General features: G+C 34.8%; 1 protein-coding gene across 2 annotated transcripts; it reads right to left on the bottom strand.

Annotated features, from left to right (window-relative positions):
- Positions 1–262: 262 nt before the first annotated feature.
- tcea1 (transcription elongation factor A (SII), 1) lies at positions 263–15,582 on the bottom strand. Of its 2 annotated transcripts, none has more exons than XM_062023405.1 (10): positions 15,355–15,582; positions 13,309–13,371; positions 13,124–13,229; positions 9,264–9,363; positions 9,039–9,187; positions 7,948–8,004; positions 7,683–7,837; positions 4,823–4,969; positions 1,056–1,127; positions 263–666 (listed from the first exon to the last, which is right to left on the bottom strand). In XM_062023405.1, exons 1-10 carry the CDS (start codon positions 15,427–15,429, stop codon positions 658–660), a joined length of 933 nt encoding a protein of 310 aa, XP_061879389.1. In that variant the 5' UTR covers positions 15,430–15,582; the 3' UTR covers positions 263–657. The 2 variants fall into 2 exon arrangements, with proteins under 2 accessions (XP_061879389.1, XP_061879391.1); XM_062023407.1 differs by having other exon boundaries at positions 9,039–9,184.
- Between the last annotated feature and the right edge of the window lie 8,259 nt (positions 15,583–23,841).

Genomic DNA, 23,841 nt, shown 5'->3' with positions numbered 1-23,841 from the left:
ATCGAGATTGGAGTTGGTCCCATGGCCATGAGAAAGGTTTTTCCTTGACGTGGTGAACACAGAACTTCAAAAGTGACAAGTAAAGAAGACAAATGATAGATTTGTCTCACTTTTGGTGCTCGTAAACAACATCCTTAAAACTCAGTTTTACATAATAGGTCACCTTTATCTGTTATCCTGTACTGCATGTGGACAAAGAAAGCCACCATTAGGAAATACTCTCTTGCCTTTGTCTTTTACCTGTGTCCATCAACTGCACTGGTTTTTGTTTTTGTAATCAAATTGAATACACTTTATTGGGAAATTAAATAAAACAATATTGTGTTGTTGTGAAGGGAAAGCAGAACAACACTGTCCACTGTGTTAAAACTACGTATAAAAACGCTGATAAAAAGAATGAGTCAAGCTTGATTGCATACATCTAATAAAGGGGAAACAACTATTGACAATATAAGATTGCATGAGAAAGTAAGGGGCTTGGAGCTTGTCAAGGCTTTTACAATTAGCTCAAACTATCAACAAGGTGTTTAGTCCAATTGTAGTGGCATCCTTACACTGTGTTTGGTGCACAATGCTTATCTACCACATGATAAAAAGCTCCAATCTGGTCCAGAGTTTTTGCTACTTGTCCAAGCGCCAAGGAAGATGCCTGCAGACTCAGCAAAACTAAGACACACACAAAGAAAAAAAGCCAAATCAACAATATCCACATAAAACATATGCAATAGAAACCAGTGGCCTTAAAGATAGAAGCAAGTGAATGAGTATACTAAATGCTTAACACAGCAAAATGTTAAAAAATGTAAATGAGGAAATCGACATACATACTGACTGGAACCTGACATTCTTTGCTTATTTAAATATATAATACAATATAGAATACAATACATGTGAACAATACATAACCAAAGGCAGCTTTTTTAACGAGCCACCGTTCTTCAAAAAGGACAGTGCATCCTTAAATATACAGTAGAAGTTGAAACTGTTTCTGACCGCAAGTAATAATTAGTAAAAGTCTAAGCAGGGATTCATAAAATATTCAAAAAGCAACATACCTTCCACCTATTTCCGCACTCATTGCAGAAGACAAACGTGGTCATGGGCTCATCAGCACTGCGAGTTTGGACCTGCAAAAAACAAAATATAGCACTGAAAAATCCCTTTCTGATGCCTAGTTAGACCAAGGGTTGTCAAAATACTTCCATACCAAATTGTACTTTTTTTTGAATGGTCCATACTAATATCAATCTTTAATTAACAATAAAATCAAATAAAAATAATTGGAGTGAACGCCTGGAGCGCTTTGCCACTTGTAGAGAGGTGGAGCTTTACAACCGTGTTTACAATACAGTTGAGTACATTGACAACATAAAATGTAGATTGTTACAGTAACTGCTTTAGTAAAATTGAATTAAAGCTCAGCAGAAAAACAGACCGTAGACAGGAAGTCCAGAGTGACTTTTTAATTGGAGACTTTCGTCATAACATGTCAAGACACCTCTTCTCATACCAATTACCCACTTCTGGCTTTACAATAATAGTGCTACGCGTCACATCTGGTCCAACAGCAGATGAAAAATATCCTTTTACATTACGATCATGTTTTGTAATGTAATCTGTGATATTTTTACTTAAGTAATTGTTTTCTAGCAGATTGAAATAAAGTGTATATTCTTTTATAACCTGTTCTGATTGGTAGTCCGCAATTACAGAATGGTTAGCAGGCTAAATACAAAACTTTATTAATAAATAATGGTTAGCAGGCTAAATAAATGTTATCAATAAATAGAGAAGGTTAAAACATTGTCATGCAGTGATATGAATAACATTAACTTAACAAAATGTAATTTACAGAATATCAGAAGCATTTATTCAGGTAGAAATGTCACAAATTACTTTACAATACCAAAATTATTTGACAATCAAACCATCATCTTAACAATCCACATTTTGTGATATTATTGCGTAAAACATAGACTTGTAGCTCCTCTCCTTTGAATGCAAGTGCTCCTACAGCAGCAATACAAATTATGTATTCCTGCAAAATACAAAATCAGGCAAGACACCAGGTAATTTTCTATATTCTTATTAAAAGCGTGTTTATGTGCTTTTTGTGTAATTATCCAGTCAGTGTAATAAAAATTGGAAAATGATCTGTCTAGGGTACACTTACTAATGATGATAATGATATTCATCTGCGAGTAATCACGTTTAATTTTGAGTTAATCATAAACACACTATGCTTTGGTTAAATCCATAAATACTGCAGCTGCACACTGTTTACCATCTATTTCGTTGGTAAGTTCTTCTAGTATTTTTGATGAATGCCATTGATGTTGAAAAGTTAGCACTAAATCTGTATTAGTTTGTGCTCGTGTTCAACTTTTTCTTTGTTCTATTTTGAAGAGGCACAACGCTGATTGGACATTATTACATCATGACGAGCCTGACTGTCGCGACGTTGGACAGGAATGGTCGCGCGCACACACACCGACACAGTCAAACACATTCAGACAAACACACACATTAACAGTCAATAAAGGCGGATTCCATCTAAGATTATACCAAGCCCCACTGCTTGCCTACAGTTTACAATAAAGTACTATCTATCTATCTATCTATCTACTAATGCGGTATCTTCCAACAGACTTTTCCTAGGAAGTGTGCATTAACACAGCCAGCGTGCAGTAAACGTATAGAATCTTACGACGAAATCTTTACTACTTCCGTAAGTGCTAAGACGCAGCTTAGAGACACTCTTCCGTCTTTTGGCAACACTTAGTTGATACTAACAACAAATATAAACAAATCTTTGATGATGTCACACTACCACCATATCGAAAGAACATTGAGAACAGTATGGTTTGTTTTATATACCCGTACTTGAAGCCTCCACTCCACTGCTGTTCTTTTTAGAATGTAAAATAGTTCACTATATTTATAAGCACAACATTGTTGGTTTTCATATATTGGGAGGTTATAGAACACTGCTGTTCTTTTGTATGTATACTATAATGCAGGGGTCACCAACCTTTCTGAAACCAAGAGCTACTTCTAGGGTACTGATTAATGCGAAGGGCTACCAGTTTGATACACACTTAAATAAATTGTCAGAAATAGCCAATTTGCTCAATTTACCTTTAACTCTATGTTATTATTAATAATTAATTATATTTATCTTTGTGGAAACACTGATCATCTCAATGATTTCTCACAATAAATATATATAGAAACAGATAAATATCAATATGCAACACTTTATTTTTATATTTTCTCTAAGTACACATTTTTCAAATTGAACATTTTCAAATGATCACTTCTAAGACAGTCTTGTAAGATCACAATATCCCATTTTAACTAGCTAGCCACTAACATTGTTTAACAAATCATGAATTACTTTGCATCATGTTTGTACAAATAATAACTTATGTAAAATACAAAAATCAACTCTCAAATTTTTAAATAAATCATGTCACACTTTGAACTGCACATAAAAAAATGGGTATTTCTGTCTGTCATTCCGTCGTACATTTTTTTTCCTCTTAGGGAAGGTTTTTTGTAGAGAATAAATGATGAAAAAAACACTTAATTGAACAGTTTAAAAGAGGAAAAAACACGAAAAAAATGAAAATTAAATTTTGAAACATAGTTTATCTTCAATTTCGACTCTTTAAAATTCAAAATTCAACCGAAAAAAAGAAGACAAAAACTAGCTAATTCGAATCTTTTTAATAAAAAAATTTAAAAAAGAATTTATTGAACATCATTAGTAATTTTTCCTGATTAAGATTCATTTTAGAATTTTGATGACATGTTTTAAATACTAGTAGGTTAAAATCCAATCTGCACTTTGTTAGAATATATAACAAATTGGACCAAGCTATATTTCTAACAAAGACAAATCATTATTTCTTCTAGATTTTCCAGAACAAAAATTTTATAAGAAATTCAAAAGACTTTGGAATAAGATTTAAATTTGATTCTACAGATTTTCTAGATTTGCCAGAAGAATTTTTTTTGAATTTTAATCATAATAAGTTTGAAAAAATATTTCACAAATATTCTTCATCAAAAAAACAGAAGCTAAAATGAAGAATTAAATTAAAATGTATTTATTATTCTTTACAATAAAAATTTTTTTTTTTACTTGAACATTGATTTAAATTGTCAGGAAAGAAGAGGAAGGAATTTAAAAGGTAAAAAGGTATATGTGTTTAAAAATCCTAAAACCATTTTTAAGGTTGTATTTTTTCTCTAAAATTGTCTTTCTGAAAGTTATAAGAAGCAAAGTAAAAAAATTAATGAATTTATTTAAACAAGTGAAGACCAAGTCTTTAAAATATTTTCTTGAATTTTCAAATTCTATTTGAGTTTTGTCTCTCTTAGAATTAAAAATGTCGAGCAAAGCGAGACCAGCTTGCTAGTAAATAAATAAAATTAAAAAAATAGAGGCAGCTCACTGGTAAGTGCTGCTATTTGAGCTATTTTTAGAACACGCCAGCGGGCGACCTGGTGCCCGCGGGCAACGCGTTGGTGACCCCTGCTATAGTGTATAAATAAATGTATATTAACCATCTCGAAGCTGATACTGCAATTTAAATTCTGTGCGAAAAGATGTTGAAGCACAGTGATCTTAAATACTTGACATTTTTCAATAAAGTAGCGAATTTAAAAGTACCAGATTCAGTTATTTTTTGTTTTTATCCTGGTATTGAATAAAGATCAAGAATCGGGTAAATTCACAGGTATCGGTATTGACTAATGAAATTCTGCTATGGTGACAACCTTAGTTAGACCAATGAAATGAGTCCAAAGGATGTACCTGTGTGTAGGTGCAGCACTTTCCCTTGCACTTGCCACAGGTGAACAGATCTGTCTGGGTGCCACCCGTGGTGGCCATTTGGTGGTCCCGGACGGCCTCTTTGGTCAAATTTTTCCTCATTTCTTTCAGCTCGTCGCTGGCCATTTCCTGCAGAAAGAAGAAAAGTGGCAAAGATTAATCTTAAACAATCAAAAAGATAACACAGGTGGTTCCAATGACTGATGCTATCTTGCCTTTACTACAACACAGACTGCCTTTAGAGCAAAGCAAAGCAGTTTAACGTTTTGTAAAATTGAGCCAAACCGCGGCCTTAAAAGGGAACTGCGCTTTTTAAAAAAATGTAGCCTATCGTTCACAATCATTATGAAAGACATGATGGGAGGATTTTTTTTGTATGCATTCTAAGTAAAAAAAAGTCTGCTTACAGCGGAGCCAATGGGAGCTCCTCTATTCCGCCCTTAAAATCCAATAAATAACCATTCAAAAACCGCCAACAATACTCCATTTACATTTCGTGACTTGACTATTAACCAAGTATTAGTGATATTATTATTATAAGCGCTAAAGCCGACAAACTTTATAGCGGCGCCGTGATCACTTCCGTGTGTCCCTATGTTTACATCATCGAGTGATCAGCTGCTTCCTTGCTCCCTGTAAGTTTATTCTAGATCATAAATCATGCTTCTCACCTGGACAGAAGACGTCTGAGTAGGTATTCCGACAAAAAACATTTCTTTGTGAGGATTATGAGTGATTCTTCATCTTGATGGGAATATATGAACGGCCAAACAGTCGGCAACCTAATGACAGCAGATGTTGCACAATACTGGTGAGTGATTTTTATTATGTTTGCTGGCTCTCATAAAGTCGAGATGCGTTTTTTAAATTAATGCGCAGAGTATTCTTAAAATAATTGTATTCTTAAAATATTCAAAATATGTAAATATTAAATGTTATTATAAATGTGCCCTTTGCTACATTACATATACACTTACATCATGTACAGTATATAAAACCTAAATGGAGGTGTTTGGGTGTTTTTAAGGGCTCCATTGGCGGAATTGCGTGGCTCCCATAGGCTCCATTGTAAGCAAACTTTTGATCGCATTGATTTAATATTTAGAATGCAAAAAAATATGTCATAACTCGTAATAATTGTGAACAATAGGCAAAATTCCAAAAAAGTGTAGTTCCCTTTTAAAACTGAGATATGCACTGAGCCGTGGTTATTAGAGGTGGGAATATTCGGCCACCTCACGATTTGATTACGATTCAGGAGCTACAATTCGACTATCAATTATTGATGCATCTTTAATTTAAGTATATTAACTCAGTTTTATATTTCTTTTCGTCTCACTAAATACACGTTTATCACCTGCAACTTTTAAAAACAGAGCACTTTTAATAAGAAATTCCTATTACATTTATTACATTAATAGAAATGTGTGCAAAACTGTAACATTAGTGCCCTATGATGAAGGAGCTGGTTGGATCTCTCAGGGAGGTGGCTCGCTGCAGTCAGACAAATTTTAGAACTGTCTGCATTACTTTATTTATAATAAATACATTTATTATTGACTTTTATTCATCGATTTTATAATCGTTCATATCCGAATTGCAATGCATTTAAAAATCGATTATTTCCCCCACCTTTAGTGGTTATGGCGTACCGTTACACCCTTATCAAAATATTAGGGGTCACTACAACAATTTGTTCACGTTGGAATTCACATTTTGTTTTATTCCGTTTCTAAATCAGTAATTTTCAAAAATCTAATTTTTTTTTTTTTTTAAAGAATCAATATTTCAATAATCACGTTTCATCAAACATATATTAACGTTGTTGCCCTAGGGTAAACTGGGTAACACATGGCACACTGACAAAACTTAATTAACCTATTGTTACTATAACAATCTACAAGATTAATAAAGGTTGCTTCTCTATCTTCCCCTCCATTTTTCTGCATTCTTTTGTATCTCTAGTTATCATTACGTATATGTATTGTTGCATTTAAAACAATTGATATTATTCATTATCAATAGCACTATATCTATTGGCATTTGTATTGCTCCATTGGTAGTGTAGTAATGCTCATTGTCATTTCTGTATTATTATTTATTTCGCTAACTGCTTCTTTGCTATCACTTTTACCATCATATTTGTACATATCCTATTTGCTGATGTTGCTCTATTGTTGTTGTTATTGTTGTGTTTGCTGTTGTTGTCTCTCTGTCTTACCCCCCTCTTGTCCCCATAATTCCCCCTCTGTCTTCCTTTTTTTTCTTTCTATCCCCTCCTGCTCCGGCCCGGCTGCACCAAATGATAATATAAATACATTTAATAAAGTCAAATACAAATAAGGCAACAACAGAAGTATCCTACACTTCTCTTTTGTAAAGTAAATCTGAACAGCCGATATGGGCATCTACATCAACTATATGATTTGCCTGAGAAGCTGGACAGGACAAAAAAATAAATAAATCAAAGAATTTAAAAAAATAAAAATAAAAAAAATCTATATTTAGAAATGTGTTTATAGTGCATCTCCGCATATACATCATATGTCAGCAGCCAAGATGAGCTTTTGTAACCTGTTTTGTAAAGGTTTGTTTACAAAACAACATACGGTATTACGAGAACTAGTTTGAATTGAGAATCAAATCTGAATTGAATCGTCACTCCCAAAATCGGAATCAAATAAAATCCTGAGTTGCTGTAAGATTCCCATGCCTACAAAACATAGTTGATCTTTTTTGTAAAAATGCATGTATAGAAATGATGACCTCCCCGTCTGGTAATTCTTGCAGTTAAGTAACAATAAACACTATATGAGATGCCTTGGGTGGTCAGTAAACATACCTCAGCGGGCATCTTGGCCATTTGCTCGGGGGTGACGCTCCCACACAGCACCGTCCTCCTCAAGTTGGGATTCTTCATGTCCTTCAGGTTGGAAATTCGGCTCCGCACGCGGTTCTTGTACTTCATGTCTGTGTTCTTAAACTCTTGGAATATGCGTAATCCTTCGTCAAGGAGCTTAAGACCTGCTTGAGGACTACAAAACTATGTCCTTCAGGCTATTCACCAAAATAAATAATATAGCTTGACATGAGCAGAAAAAGGATATATTCCTCAATTTGAGCGCCAAGTTCATCACAATCCGCACCGATGGCGATATAATCCTCTGCAAACAGACATCAAGTGAAGAACTACCCACTTAAATTATATTGACAATAGTTCTTAACATAGTAATAATAATAACAATAATGAAGGGCTGCACGATTTTGGCCAAAAATATAATCCAGATTTTTTTTTCTCTGAAAACTTTTCTAAACTTTTCAACAATTACGATTGTTTGATTAAAGACAACAGAGCGCTGGGGTTGCCAAGGTCGTCATGTTATTCGTAATGAAATAAGATAGAAAAAAAGGCTATATCTATCATGCCTGGGTGATAAGGCCTAAAAATGAAATTTTGTGAAAAAAACAAAACTACAAAAGACAACAGAGCAGTGGGGTTGCTAACATCATCATGTTATTTGTAATGAAATAAGCTAAAAAAAAAAGCTATATCTATCATATGTAAAAATGAAATGTTGTGGAAAAAAACAACTACAAAAGACAACAGAGCGGTGGGGTTGCTAACATCATCATGTTATTTGTAATGAAATAAGCGAGAAATAAAAGAGGCTATATTATGCCCGGGTGATATGGCTTAAAAATGAAATCTCCCATCATTTCCAATCCATTTTTTCCAGATTTTCCCACTACTTTTTAAAGAAACTAATGAATAAAAATGAGAGAGATTTTTTAAAACCAATTCAGCTTTTATTTGATCAAAAACTACTGTACTGGATACATTGCATCTTCCTCTAAGCAAAATTATTATCTTTATAAATTTAGTTCTTTTTAGAACATATACATTAAACTTTGTATAAATAATTTTCAAAAAACTAAACAAAAGGCAGATCTTTGCTCATGCGGTAAATACTTCCTTTTATGACCGCTTGTATTTGATTACCTGATAAATGCACGAGGCAAGACACACTCCTTTCACTTTTAATTTATACCTCTCCTTACTAAATATAGCGACACAATTTCAAAAATTTCGATTTAACGATTTTTTAATCTTAACAGTGTCCTGAATGATGATTGGATTATGATTTAAAATCGATGAATCGTGCAACCCTAATTCTAGTATTCATGATCAAAATAATACCTCCGGTCTGAAGGGCATTGGCCAGCAACTCTCTACACTTGATCCTTATGGAGTCCGAGGTGGTGGGAGCACGAGGGAAGGTGTTGATTAGCGTGTTGGCTGAGACGTCAGCGTGCTCGCTCTTGCTGCTGGAATTACTGCTGGAGCTGCTAGCAAATCAATACAACACAGACACATAACAGACACAATCTTACACGCCAACAACTACAAAACTCTTCTTGTTACCTTTCTTCTTTTGGTTCCGGGCTTCCCTGCGAGGGCGAAACAGGGGCGCCTTGCTCTTTCCTCTTCTCGTCTGAGGATTTGTCTCCACTTGCAGGCCCGTCTGCAGACCAACAAAAAGCATGTATCTCCAGTCATTTCCCCCACAATTACCGTATTTTTAGGACTATAAGGCCCACTTAAAATCCTTTCTTTTTCTCAAAACTCGACAATGCGCCTTGTAACCCTGTGCGCCAATTGTACCGACCTCAAAGTTATTTTGTTTGGTACATGGTGAAATGATAGGTGTGACCAGTAGATGGTCGTCACACATAAGAGATACGTGTAGACTGCAATATGACTCGAGTAATCAACACTAAAATTGTATATGTTCCATTGAAAATATAGAACATTACACATGGTGCTCAAAAATCTACCAAAATGTTTAAGTACGACTTTGGTAAGCTATGAAGCCGCATCGCTTGATGGATTGTACTGTGCTTCAACATAGAGTATTATTACGGTGTGTGCATAAGGTAAGACATTATCTGGCGTTTTGTTTCGCAATATTATGCAAAAGCAACTTTTCTTACTTTCTGGTACCTGCTGATCTGTATTTGGGATCTGCATAAGTCCTGAAAATGTGCACGCGTCCACCTTTGTAGTCCGTGCCGTAGTCAAAGGGCTTCTTCTTTTTGTCTATCTTCTTGTTATGTGACATTCATCCTCCGCTGTTGCCATTTCTAATATAAAGTAGTGTAAAGTTCTTACTTATATCTGTCAGTAAACTCACCATGAAAGCACTAAAACATACCGGTGTAGTGAGTTTACATTATTCACCCAAGGAACTTTAGTTATTAGAGAGTTCCGGTCGGACGGTTTTTCACGGATGAGGATATGCTTCTCCCTTATTGACTGAAGTAAAGTCTGAATGTCATTTAAACAGTTAGCTCCATCTTTTGACACTTCTTCCACTCCCGTCCTTGCACGCTACACCGCTACAACAAAAATGACGGAGAAAAGGCTCTGCCGAAAGTGAGCCACATAAATAAGACCGCCCACAAAACGGTGCATCCTGAAGAGATGGTCAGAAAGCGGCTTGAAGATGAACTGTAAAACATCATCTATGCAACATTTTGAGCAAAGAACCACCATTACATGTTATGTAGACCACAAGGAAGTGTTTTCAAATTACAAAAAATATATAATTATATGCCCACTTTAATGCGCCCTATAATCCTTATAAGCCTTTTGTATAATTTTTGTAAAATAAAAAAGTCCAATAATTTAAATAGATAGGCTTAATATTGGACATCAAACATTAACAATGTGTACACAGTTAAATAACCACTGTTCTGCCTCAGTTATTAAGATTACTTTATTTAGTGTGTGTTTATTTCCGAGTCATTTCAGTTGGTTCTGTTAAGTGAGCTGTACCTTTATGAAACACGCAGATAGGTCACATGTTTAGACTTCGGAAAGATTTCAGACTGGTGCACACAACTCCGCTTCACTCCTCGTGTTTCTCAGGAAACAACTATCACATCTTATGCTGTTCGTGGCCACGTTGGTATGTACCCATATTTAATGTTTATAGTACACAATGAGTCATATTTAGCTGTGAAATGTGTGTGTTTTATGATGTTAGACGATCTCTGATTACATTACTTGTTCATGTCGGCTAACTTTCATTTGTTGTCATCTGCCTCCATTTAGTGGACGTTTGTTGTACTGTTACTTAAGACAATTTAAACAGTAGAAAGGTCATCTTTCACTGGTATTAGTAATCATAACAACACATACAGTGGTGTGTGACAAAGTTAAACTTAGATTTAATTCAAACGGAATACTTGATAATCTGTGGTCTGTAATATGACATTATTAAATTCATTTAATTCATGCATTTACATTTACAATGTTTGTGTTCTACAGTTTCACCCTTTCAATTGTCAATAAACCTGGCCTCCATCAGTCAACCTGGTGTTCAGAGTTTTGATGAGCGGAAGGTGTTGAACTTACTGCCTTCGTGTACAAGTGTGCTTAAGGAAGGCAGGATAACCACCAATAGAGAGATGGGCGATTAATGGAAAAATTATCAAAACTGACAGAACTTATAACCAACTGCTAATAAATGACTTGTAACTGTTGTGTCAATAATTAGCTTTTCCCACTTTGCAATTTTCTCACTAGTAATACACCATTCCCTTAAAGGGGTTGTATTGTGTTTATCCTACATTTAAAATATATCCTTGTGGTCTACATAACATGTAATGGTAGTTCTTTGGTCAAAATGTTGCATAGATTATGTTTTATAGATCATCTTCAAGCCACTTTCTGACCATCTCTTCAGGATGGGCTGTTTACTGGGCGGTCTTATTTACGTGCCTTCTTAAAAGTAGTTTGGGTTGGTTCCACATTAAAACTTTGTTCTGCCCGGCAAAATGTATTTCCAAGAAAAAAAACGAGGGATTTTGTGCCTGGAAAGTCCTTGGGGCCACAGTCCACAGCTAACGCAACATGCATGTTTTTGGGATGCGGAGGAAGCCGCAGTACCCAGGGAAAACACACAAGCACAGAGAAGAACATGCAAAATCCACACAGAGATGTTCCAACATAGGTTAGAACCCAGCTTTCCAGACTTTTAGGCTATGTCTACACTAAGCCAGATAACCCCTTAAATGAATAATTATTTAGCCTAAGCCCCGTTTCAGCCACACTAACCCATCGTTTAAGGTACCCCTCCTTGGATAATTTTTCACACGGGTAAGTGTGCCGTGTATTTCTTGAATCTCCGGCTCTCAGCTTTGTATGGACTCATTGATCGTTTACAAACTGAGTTCGGAGAGGAAGTGACCCACACAGGAAGTGACATCAGAAAGTATACCCCGAAGGCAAACCTAAACTGTTTTAAGATTATAAGAAACTGCTTAACTCTCAGCTGTGCTTTTACTTTTATGAATCCAATGATTCTTTCACACATATCTTATGGCTTAACTACATGGTCCCAGGCACACCAGTCATCAATCAAGACCATTGAGTGTCTTTATAACCGCGCCTTGAAAGTCCTAGACAAGAAGAGTATACCATATCATCATTGCCAAATTTTAACCAAATACAATATTTTAAGTTTTACCAATTTTATTCTGTTACACACAGTCAAACTGGTTGTTAAATGCTTAAATAACTCTGCTCCCCAATTGCTCTGCAAGGCAATTACAAGACTGCATAGTGGTACCAGATATACCACCCGAGCAACGTCAAGAGGCAACTGTTGCGTTCCATTCCGTAGAACATCTTTTTGCCCAGACTGCCTTTTCAATAAAAGGAGCACAACTATGGAACTCTCTACCTGACACTTTGAAATGTATACCTGCATTTGTCACTTTCAAAAAACAAACAAAATTGTGGCTAGTTGAGCAACAATCGTGTTCCCATGTTTAGTTTTTACTCATTTTTACTAATTGGTTCTTATCTAGTTTGCACTTTGTCTGTATTATTACTATTATCATTATTATCGACTCTCTTCGCCTCATTATTTTTATTTTCCTATTTTAATGTTGTTGGATCTGTGTTGTTGTTGTTGTTGGGGACAAGTGTTGTAAATTAGCTTTGGCTACAAACACTATGATGCATACATTGGATAATTGTTTCAGATATCTATGTTTCTGTATATGTCCCTATTTCAAATAGACCTTTATATTTATACATGCTAACCACCATGCAGCCCTAATGTGTACAACATGTGTTGTGTGGATGTGGCATTAATAGAAAGCAAACTTTATTCCAATTAGAATAAAAAGAATGTCAACAAAATGTTTTCTATGTAGTCATTTCCCAGCTAGAACATTTAAGTATGCATCGATTTAAAAAGAGTTTTTACTTACCCAAAAGCTTCTTCCATGACTTGATCAAAGACTTGGCTAGTGATGTCACCTCCTCATCTGTGCTCTGCTTGCGGATGGCGTTGACAGACATCCCAATTCTGGTGGACTGCGGACATACACCATCAGCATTAAACATCACTGGCAGTTTGATTAAATATGAAGTGTGACTATTTTTTTTAATGTACCTGAAGCAGCTCCAGAGTCATGGGGACGCTGCGCAGCTCCTTTAGCAGGTCCAAAGCCCCAGACTAAAGAGGGATATAATCACTGCATTAAAACCCGCCATGTGGACTATAATATGAGGTCACTAACTTCCTGCCATTCAGTTAAATAATTGTGGTAATGGGCAAAGACTTGTGTGGGAATGGGGTGATCAGGCTGGTTACGTCACGCTATGCTTACATTTTAGAATGTTTTAATGTAGACACATGGAATCATCATACTGCTGTGATTATATGCATCAAGTGTTCATTCAAGGCTAAGGCAAAATATCCACATATATATGGTGTATCGCGATATGGCCTTAAAATATCGTGATATTAAAAAAAGGCCATATCGCCCAGGCCTAGTTCAATGATGCCATTTCTGTTTGTCATGTATAATTTTGTCTATTTTGTGTTTATCCTTGAATAAACAGGTCAGTTTCTTGTTACCAACCATTGTGCATTATTCAAACTCACCTAATTCAGCTGGCTAGTTGTTATCAAGAGTACTAAAACCCTTGTCAACATGAATCTGACAACTAAGTAGGCTAAATAACTTTAAACTTTAATACATGCTCGGATAGGCCAGTATCGGCCAGCATCGGATCGGAAGTGCAAAAACAACATCGGTATCGGATCGGAAGTGCAAAAACCTGGATCGGGACATCCCAAGTTCGGATGTACATTGTGGACGCCGCCTTTGCTCCACAGTAAGTCTTTGCTGTCATCCAGCATTCTGTTTTTGTTTACTTTGTGGCCAGTTCAGTTATAGTTTCGTTCTGCATAGCCTTCCCTAAGCTTCAATGCCTTTTTTGATTGATTGATTGAGACTTTTATTAGTAGGTTGCACAGTGAAGTACATATTCCGTACAATTGACCACTAAACGGTAACACCCGAATAAGTTTTTCAACTTGTTTAAGTCGGGGTCCACTTAAATTGATTCATGATACAGATATATACTATCAGATATATACTATCATCATAATACAGTCATCACACAAGATAATCACATTGAATTATTTACATTATTTACAATCCGGGGTGTGGAGGGGGGGGGGGGGGGTTAGGCTTGGTTGTTATCATCAGTCATCAACAAGAGAGAGAGACAGAGAGAGAGAGAGAGAGAGAGAGAGAGAGAGAGAGAGAGAGAGAGAGAGAGAGAGAGAGAGAGAGAGAGAGAGATCAGAAGGCATAAGAAAAATGATCTACATTTGATTGTTTACATTTGATTATTAACAATCCGGGGAAGGTGTTAGTTTAGGGTTGTAGCTGCCTGGAGGTGTACTTTTATTGCGGTTTTGAAGGAGGATAGAGACGCCCTTTCTTTTACACCTGTTGGGAGCGCATTCCACATTGATGTGGCACAGAAAGAGAATGAGTTAAGACCTTTGTTAGATCGGAATCTGGGTTTAACGTGGTTAGTGGAACTCCCCCTGGTGTTGTGGTTATGGCGGTCATTTACGTTTTCTTAGGTGCACTCACATTTTGTTTATTTTTGGTTGAAGCATTTGACACCTTTTTACCTGCACACTGCCTCCCGCTGTTCCCGACATCTACAAAGCAATTAGCTACCTGCTGCCACCTACTGATATGGAAGAGTAACTATTACACGGTCTAGACAGCACAGACACTCAACAACAACACAACATTTGCAGACTATAATTACTGGTTTGCAAAAAAATATGTTTTAACTGAAATAGGTGCAATTAGATCATCTCCCACGGCACACTAGACTGCATCTGGCGGCACAGTGGTTGGAAAAACAATGTTTTAGAGACCATGTTATTGCTAGCGGCTAACAGCTAGCCCGCGCGAGCTAAGTGTTTGCTAGCTAGCCGGGTGGCCAGAACAACAGGTAGGTTATCCCCCGGGGAACCTTGTTAAAAGACAGCCGCAGCACTACACATGGAGGGAAATGCTGTAAAACAGAATAAAACATCACGACAGACGAGCATTTAGAGGACGGTGTCCGGCTAATGGCCACTTTACTCACTGACCGCGAGCATTCATTCTCATCATCACATTACCCCGTTTTTCTTCTGCGCCATTTTGTCCATTTTCTTAGCGATTCGAATGATCTCCTCTTCCTCGTTCTTGCCCATGATGACCGACTAGACCTTCGGAGTCCAACAATGAGGCGTTAGAGGGACGAGAAGGGGGGGAAATATCCAGAAAATGAAACCGGGCCAGTCTGAGGAAAGCTCTGCGGATCCCGACTGACCCCTCCGCTCTGGAGCAGACCTGACTAGTCGATGCAAGATGGCTGCAGGGGGAGCTAATCCATACGGATAACACGATTGCTGCACTGGAAACATGTTTCCCTCGTTTGGGTTTACAGTGGACAAAAGCAACAAGTGGATCAACAATAGACATATATTGCCAAAAGTATTTGGCCACCTGCCTTGACTCACATGTGAACTTGAGGTGCCATCCCATTCCTCACCCATAGGGTTCAATATGATGTATATATTAGGGGTGTGGGGAAAAATCGATTCGAATTCGAATCGCGATTCTCACGTTGTGCGATTCAGTATCGATTCTCATTTTTAAAAAATCGATGTTTTTAATTTTTAATTTTTTCATTTATTTTTTTTATTTTTATTTTTTATTTTTTTAATTAATCAACCCAACAAAACAATACACAGCAATACCATAGCAATGCAATCCAATTCCAAAAGCAAAGCCGAGCCAGCAACACTCAGAAGTGCAATAAACAGAACAATTGAGAGGAGACACAAACACCACACAAAACAAACCAAAAGTAGTGAAACAAAAATGAATATTATCAACAACAGTATCAATATTAGTTACAATTTCAACATAGCAGTCATTGACATTATCATTAGACATGTATAAAAATAAAAAGAACAATAGTGTCACAGTGGCTTACACTTGCATCGCATCTCATAAGCTTGACAACACACTGTGTCCAATATTTTCACAAAGATAAAATAAGTCATATTTTTGGTTCATTTAATAGTTCAAACAAATGTACATTATTGCAATCAGTTGATAAAACATTGTCCTTTACAATTATAAAAGCTTTTTACAAACATCTACTACTCTGCTTGCATGTCAGCAGACTGGGGTAGATCCTGCTGAAATCTATGTATTCCATCAATAGACAATCCTTTTGAATCGGGAAAATATCGTTTTTGAATCGAGAATCGCATTGAATCGAAAAAAATCGATTTAGAATCGAATCGTGACCCCAAGAATCAATATTGAATCGAATCGTGGGACACCCAAAGATTCGCAGCCCTAGTATATATATATATATATATATATATATATATATATATATATATATATATATATATATATATATATATATATATATATATATATATATATATATATATATATATATATATATATATATATATATATCCATCCATTTTCAACTGCTTGTCATTCTTGGGGTCACGGGCCGGCTGGAGCCTATCCCAGCTGCATTCGGGCAGAAGGTGACGTATATCCTGAACAAGTTGCCACCTCACCACAGGGCCAACACAGATAGACAACATTCACACTCATATTCACACAATAGGGCCAATTTAGTGTTGCCATTATATATATATATATATATATATATATATATATATATATATATATATATATATATATATATATATATATATATATTCACACAGTATATATATAATATATATACATATATATAAATTTATATATGTATGTATATATATATATATATACATATATGTATATACATATATATATATGTATATATATATATATATACACAGTATATATATATATATATATACATATATGTATATACATATATATATATATATGTATATATATATATATACACAGTATGTATATAATATATATATACATTCACACAGTATATATATAATATATATACATATATATATAAATTTATATATGTATGTATATATATATATACATATATGTATATAAATATATATATATATGTATATATATATATATACACAGTATATATATAATATATATATACATTTATATATGTATATATATATATATATATATATATATATATATATATATATATACATATATATGTATATACATATATATATATATATACATATATATATATATAAATATATATATATGTATATATATATATATGTGTGTGTATATATGTATATATATGTATATATATGTATATGTATATACATATATATATATGTATATATATATATATGTATATATATGTATATATATATATGTATATATATATATATATATATATATATATATATATATATATATATATATATATATATATATATATATATATATATATATTGGCAACACTAAATTGGTCTGAGTGTGTGAATAGGAGTGTGAATGTTGTCTGTAATGTAATTATATATATATATATATATATATATATATATATATATATATATATATATATATATATATATATATATATATATATATATATATATATATATATATATATATATCAGAGGTGTGGACTCGAGTCACATGACTTGGACTCGAGTCAGACTCGAGTCATGCATTTGATGACTTTAGACTCGACTTGACAAAATGTAAAGAGACTTGCAACTCGACTTAGACTTTAACATCAATGACTTGTGACTTCACTTGGACTTGAGCCTTTTGACTTGACATGACTTGCTACTTTCCCCAAAAACTAAAGCTTAAAAAGTTATTTTGGAGCGCTCCGTAGCTTTCATTTTGTACGTGTCTGTCTATCAGCGTGTGTGCTGCGTGTCAGCATGTGTGCTCTAGTACAACAGCCAATCAAATTAGATATACATTGTTTTCATCACACAGCATTCAGCCAATCAAATTGCAGGACAACCAATGAACAAGAGTTGTCAAACAACGCGCCAGTGAGAGAGATTTATACCAAAGTTGGTTTCGTTCGGGTATAAAAACTACGACTTGGTCAACAAAAAAGGAATTGCCGTATGCAAATCACGCAGTTCGAATATTACAGACGGAGACGCAACAACTTCCAACTTCGTTCGACATTTGAAGTTGCACAAAGAAGGGTAAGTTTTGAATGTAAGATAACGTTTATTGGCTAAGTAACGTGACTTTTATTTGCTGTGTAGTTAAATCAGTGAGGCTGTAAACTCACTGCTAACGTCATAACCATAGACATCTTATAAGGGCACGCAGCATGGAGCGCTACTGCTTACTGGCGCAGACGAGACGCGGGGCCGCCATCTTGGAGTGGTGATCCGCTCCACTCAGTGCAATTCATTTGACAGGAGCAATGAACTGTCAGCGCATTTAATTCATTTTACCTCACTGAATACCACTCATTTTCACACGCTTTTTTGTCATACGTGTAGCTATGATAACGGACACATATTTTATTATTCATAGTTTGCTTAACAGTAATATAATATTCTTATATGCTATAAGTGACCAGACGTCCGAGATCAAAACCGGGAATATAAGCCCAGAGAAGGGGGGAAAAAAAGGTCAGCTATTTTTTAAGTTGAAGAAACAATATAATTACGTTATATATACATGCGTATATCCTACATAAACAATGTATGAATACATTAGATATCTATATATCTTATAGACCGTATCTCTGTTGCTGCAGCAGCAGAGAGTTTATTCTGTCTTGACACTTTGTATTGATACTTTGTATTACATTCTTCCCTTAAATTATCATGTTTACAGTGATTGTTATATATGTATTTTTTATGTATGTCACTTTGGAAAAAGCGTCTGCCAAATACTTAAACATATATAAACACCTGAAAGTCTTTATATCAGCTAAAACCACCAATCTGTTTCACTGGATTCAGAATAAAACCAAATGCTGTCTTACCCAACAATGTTAGTATTTGAATATTGTTACTTGAAGACTTATTCCTGGTTACAATTATACTGTTAAGAAAGTATTGTCTTATATTTTGCCTAAAATGAGAATGCATCATAATCAGTGGCGGCTGGTGAATTTTGTTTTAGGTGGGTCTGAAAGTTTGTAAAGCAAATCCCTGTAGGGTCGTCATCCTCCCCCAGAAGATTTATTTGTGATTTTCACATACAAATATTGAAGATCTTTGCTCCTTCTCAACTATGTGGTAATGTTATTTTCATAAAATACAACCAATAGTACATTAATGTTAAATCTTACTTGTGAAAAGTAATCCCCCGATTCCTATTTTCAACAGTCCGCTCATTTGAGCAGAAAAACGCTGAACACCAGCCCGGCATCTTTGTTTTCTACCTGTCAACTGTCAGTTTAGGCTGCTCGCCGGCTCCTCATCACCACTTCAAGATGCAATATGCTCGCGTCACAGCAACCAATACTGCGTCTACTTATAAGATGTCTATGGTTATAACATCATTTCAAACACAGCAATCTGTTGCGTCCACTGCAGTTTGCTACCTTATTCATACTTTTTATCAAGTGATTTTTTTAAGCAGGGTTGCATGAGGTACCTACACTTAACGTTACGTTAGTCAATGTATCACACACAGTAACATAACGTTAGACGGCGGTCAGCAGCACCGTGTATTTTAGCCACCTACAAAAAGACAAACATAGTCAAATAAAGGTCAGTTAAAATGTTTACTGTATTAAGAATATGTGTACATATTGCATAGGGCCCTGACATCTAAAAAGTAAAACTCTGTTCATTGTTATGTTCGTGTATTTGTTATGTTTTTCATATGTACGCACACATAAACACACGTACAGTATGAGATGAGATCAATGAGAACAGAATACAAACTGCTGTGGAACTAGTTACAATGCAATATGCCATGGAAATACAATGTTAACACTTTTGTACAAATAAGTACAGTTGCACTTGTTTTTGCAAATGTGTTTATTCTGTAAAGGAATGAGTTAAATGTTTAAAATTGTTTAAACTATTAAAATGACTGGTTAATAGTGCTATTATGAATTGCAATGTCAGTACTATTTTTTTTCCTGCTATTTCAAATGCACTTGTTTTAATAAATAAATACAGCGGTTTAAAAGCATACACAATCCGTGTAAAAATATTAGTCTGTGGTTAAAAGGACTTGAAAGGACTCGAAACTCAAAATGCAGGACTTGTGACTTGACTTGAGACTTTCCAGTCTTGACTTTGGACTTGACTCGGGACTTGCCTGTCTTGACTCGGGACTTGACTCGAGACTTGAGGGCAAAGACTTGAGACTTACTTGTGACTTGCAAAGCAATGACTTGGTCCCACCTCTGATATATATACATATCTTTATATATTGGCAACACTAAATTGGCCCAAGTGTGTGAATATGAGTGTGAATGTTGTCTGTAGTGTAATATATATATATATATATATATATGTATATATATATATATATATATATATATATATATATATATATATATATATATATATATATATATATATATATATATATATATATATATATATATATATATATATATATATATATGAGTGTGAATGTTGTCTGTAGTGTAATATATATATATATATATATATATATATATATATATATATATATATATATATATATATATATATATATATATATATATATATATATATATATATGAGTGTGAATGTTGTCTGTCTATCTGTGTTGGCCCTGTGGTGAGGTGCCCGAATGCAGCTGGGATAGGCTCCAGCCGGCCCGTGACCAGAAATATTAATAACAAAAAGAAACAACCCTTTTGTGGGAATGAGTGGGAATGAGTGGGAATGGGGGAGGGAGTTTTTTTGGGTTGGTGCACTAATTGTAAGTGTATCTTGTGTTTTTTATGGTGATTTAATAAAAAAAATTAAAAAATTAAAAAATATTATTTATTATTGTTATTATTTTTAAATTTCTTGTGCGGCCCGGTACGAATCGATCCACAGACCGGTACCGGGCCGCGGATCATTCATTCGCGGGCCGGATCTCACTTGACTTTGACATATAGGTTTTAGATCGTATCGTTGTAAAAAAATATATACAGTATATATATCATCGCTGAATCGTATCGGCAACCACAAATTCATGACTAGATTTGACAAATGTTGGCATAATAATGTGTTTCAACACCTTTGTCCATTGAGGGCGCCAAAACACAAATTCTTATAACCAGAACTTTTCTTTTCTTTTCACAAAGGCATGTGTTTTTACTTTTTGCTTCGAATGACCACAAACGATGCAATATATAGATCTTAACAGCTGGTTGACCAAGTTACTAAGTACATTATCCATTGTTTGGCCATCTTACATGAAATCAAAGATCTTTCAGGAGTTATTTTGAATAGTTTTTGCTGAATAACCAAATGGCTCCCTGTTGACGTGGGCATCTGTCAGTGTTGTGACCTCTCAGTTCAGGCAGGGGTGTCCCAAGTGAGGCCCCAATCTATTTGATGTGTAATTGTTTGACAAATTCATTATGTTTAGATATGACTCTAATTTGCTTTGCCACATATTATACAAAGCAAAGATGGGGATGTTTTGTTGGCATACAATGAGGGTGTTTGAGCATCTTTAATGCACACAATGTATCAAAGCGGCAACCTATTTCCTTCAAGTTTTTCCGTATGCGACCCTCGCTGGAATAAGTTTGGACACCCCTGATTTAAAGGTTAAGGGACATACAGTAGGTCACCCTCCTAATGGCCCACTGTCTTTTGATCGGTGTTTGCTCATCCTAACATGTCGGCATGGAGCAACACGTACAGTTTACAAGCATCCAGAAAAATAATTTTTTTGTTTTAGTATGTTTTTTGTTTGAGGACAAACATGACACAAACCTTCCCAATTGTTAGAACTACCACTGTTTAATATGTGTGTGTGTATGCTTCCCTGATGAGAGGATTTGGTGAACATTGTTTTGTCCTACTCATTTCGGCGGTTCTTCAACTCACTTACTTACATGTAAAATCTTCAAATCCTTCGTTGTCTCATTTTGTCCACCAAAAGTTTTATACTGTGCGTGAATGCACAAAGGTGAGCTTTGTTGATGTTATTGACTTGTTGGAGTGCTAATCAGGCATATTTGGTCACTGCATGACTGCAAGCTAATCAATGCTAACATGCTATTTACTAGGTATATTTGAGCTCATTTAATTTCCTTTACTTGTATCCTCTTTATATGTAATTTAGTTTTGCATGTCTCATGACACATTATCTGTATGTAATATTGGCTGCATTTCAGCCATGTTGTTCCAGACCACAGCAAACATTATCTAGCTTGCCAACGATTGTAATAAATCTGGCCATTAAAAGCCAGTCATTTCCAGGAGTTGTCTCACCTTCTGAGTAGCCTCTGATTTACTAATGGTTGTAAAAATGTGTAGAATAAATATTACATTTCAACATTTCTGTCAACGATGATTTGTTTCAGACTGCGACACATAGTTATTTTAATAGTAGGCTATTATAGCTAATACAGACACTTACGTCATGTGTTGCCTTCATTATAACACTTATATAAGACTTTTAAAGTCATTTTGATAGTAGGCTAATATAGCTAATATAGACACTTACATCATGTGTTGCCTTCATTATAACACTTATATAAGACTTTTAAAGTCATTTTGATAGTAGGCTAATATAGCTAATATAGACACTTACATCATGTGTTGCCTTCATTATAACACTTATATAAGACTTTTAAAGTCATTTTGATAGTAGGCTAATATAGCTAATATAGACACTTACATCATGTGTTGCCTTCATTATAACACTTATATAAGACTTTTAAAGTCATTTTTATAGTAGGCTAATATAGGTAATATAGACACTTACATCATGTGTTGTCTTCATTACAGCACTTGTTTAAAACTGTTAAAGTATTTTTGATAGTAGGCTATTATAGCTAATATAGACACTTACGATTGGGTTGTCTTCAATATAACACTTATATAAGACTTTTAAAGTCATTTTGATAGTAGGCTAATATAACTAATATAGACACTTACATCATGTGTTGCCTTCATTATAACACTTATATAAGACTTTTAAAGTCATTTTGATAGTAGGCTAATATAACTAATATAGACACTTACATCATGTGTTGTCTTCATTATAACACTTATATAAGACTTTTAAAGTCATTTTGATAGTAGGCTAATATAGCTATTGTAGACACTTACATCATGTGTTGTCTTCTTTATAACACTTATTTACAGCTTTGCATTTTTTTGTGGTACCAGACAGATTATTTTTTTGTATTTTTGATCCAATATGGCTCTTTCAACATTTCGGGTTGCCGACCCCTGCTCCAGGTAAAGGTACACAAATACAAAATGCACTTTTTTTGACCAACTGCATATAAGTGAATTAAACTACATGAAGTGATCCACTGTTAACGACATTGAGCGTAGTCTACTATACAACGCCCTAAAACGTTGGTACTACTTCATGTTCTACATGGTATGGCGAGCTTCCCTCGTCTCCTTCAGGTCTGTGCACTACCACTTTCTGAAACCATGCAATTGCACACACTCTTCCAACTAATCCCTATTAGGCCAAGACATCCCCAATCTGATTATGCAGGCTACTTGCAG

Source organism: Entelurus aequoreus, linkage group LG16 (assembly GCF_033978785.1).
Source record: "Entelurus aequoreus isolate RoL-2023_Sb linkage group LG16, RoL_Eaeq_v1.1, whole genome shotgun sequence".
NCBI lineage: Eukaryota > Metazoa > Chordata > Actinopteri > Syngnathiformes > Syngnathidae > Entelurus > Entelurus aequoreus.
This window is presented reverse-complemented; position numbering and strand designations above follow the sequence as displayed.

Bases quoted from the DNA above. Each gene is read 5' to 3' on its own strand.
- tcea1 (XM_062023405.1), bottom strand. From the start codon at position 15,429: ATGGGCAAGAACGAGGAAGAGGAGATCATTCGAATCGCTAAGAAAATG. The intron at 13,230-13,308 runs GTACATTAAAAA...GTATGTCCGCAG, and splicing joins TGACTCTGGAGCTGCTTCAG to TCCACCAGAATTGGGATGTC. The intron at 4,970-7,682 runs GTATGTTTACTG...TTCTTTCTGCAG, and splicing joins TGGCCAAGATGCCCGCTGAG to GAAATGGCCAGCGACGAGCT.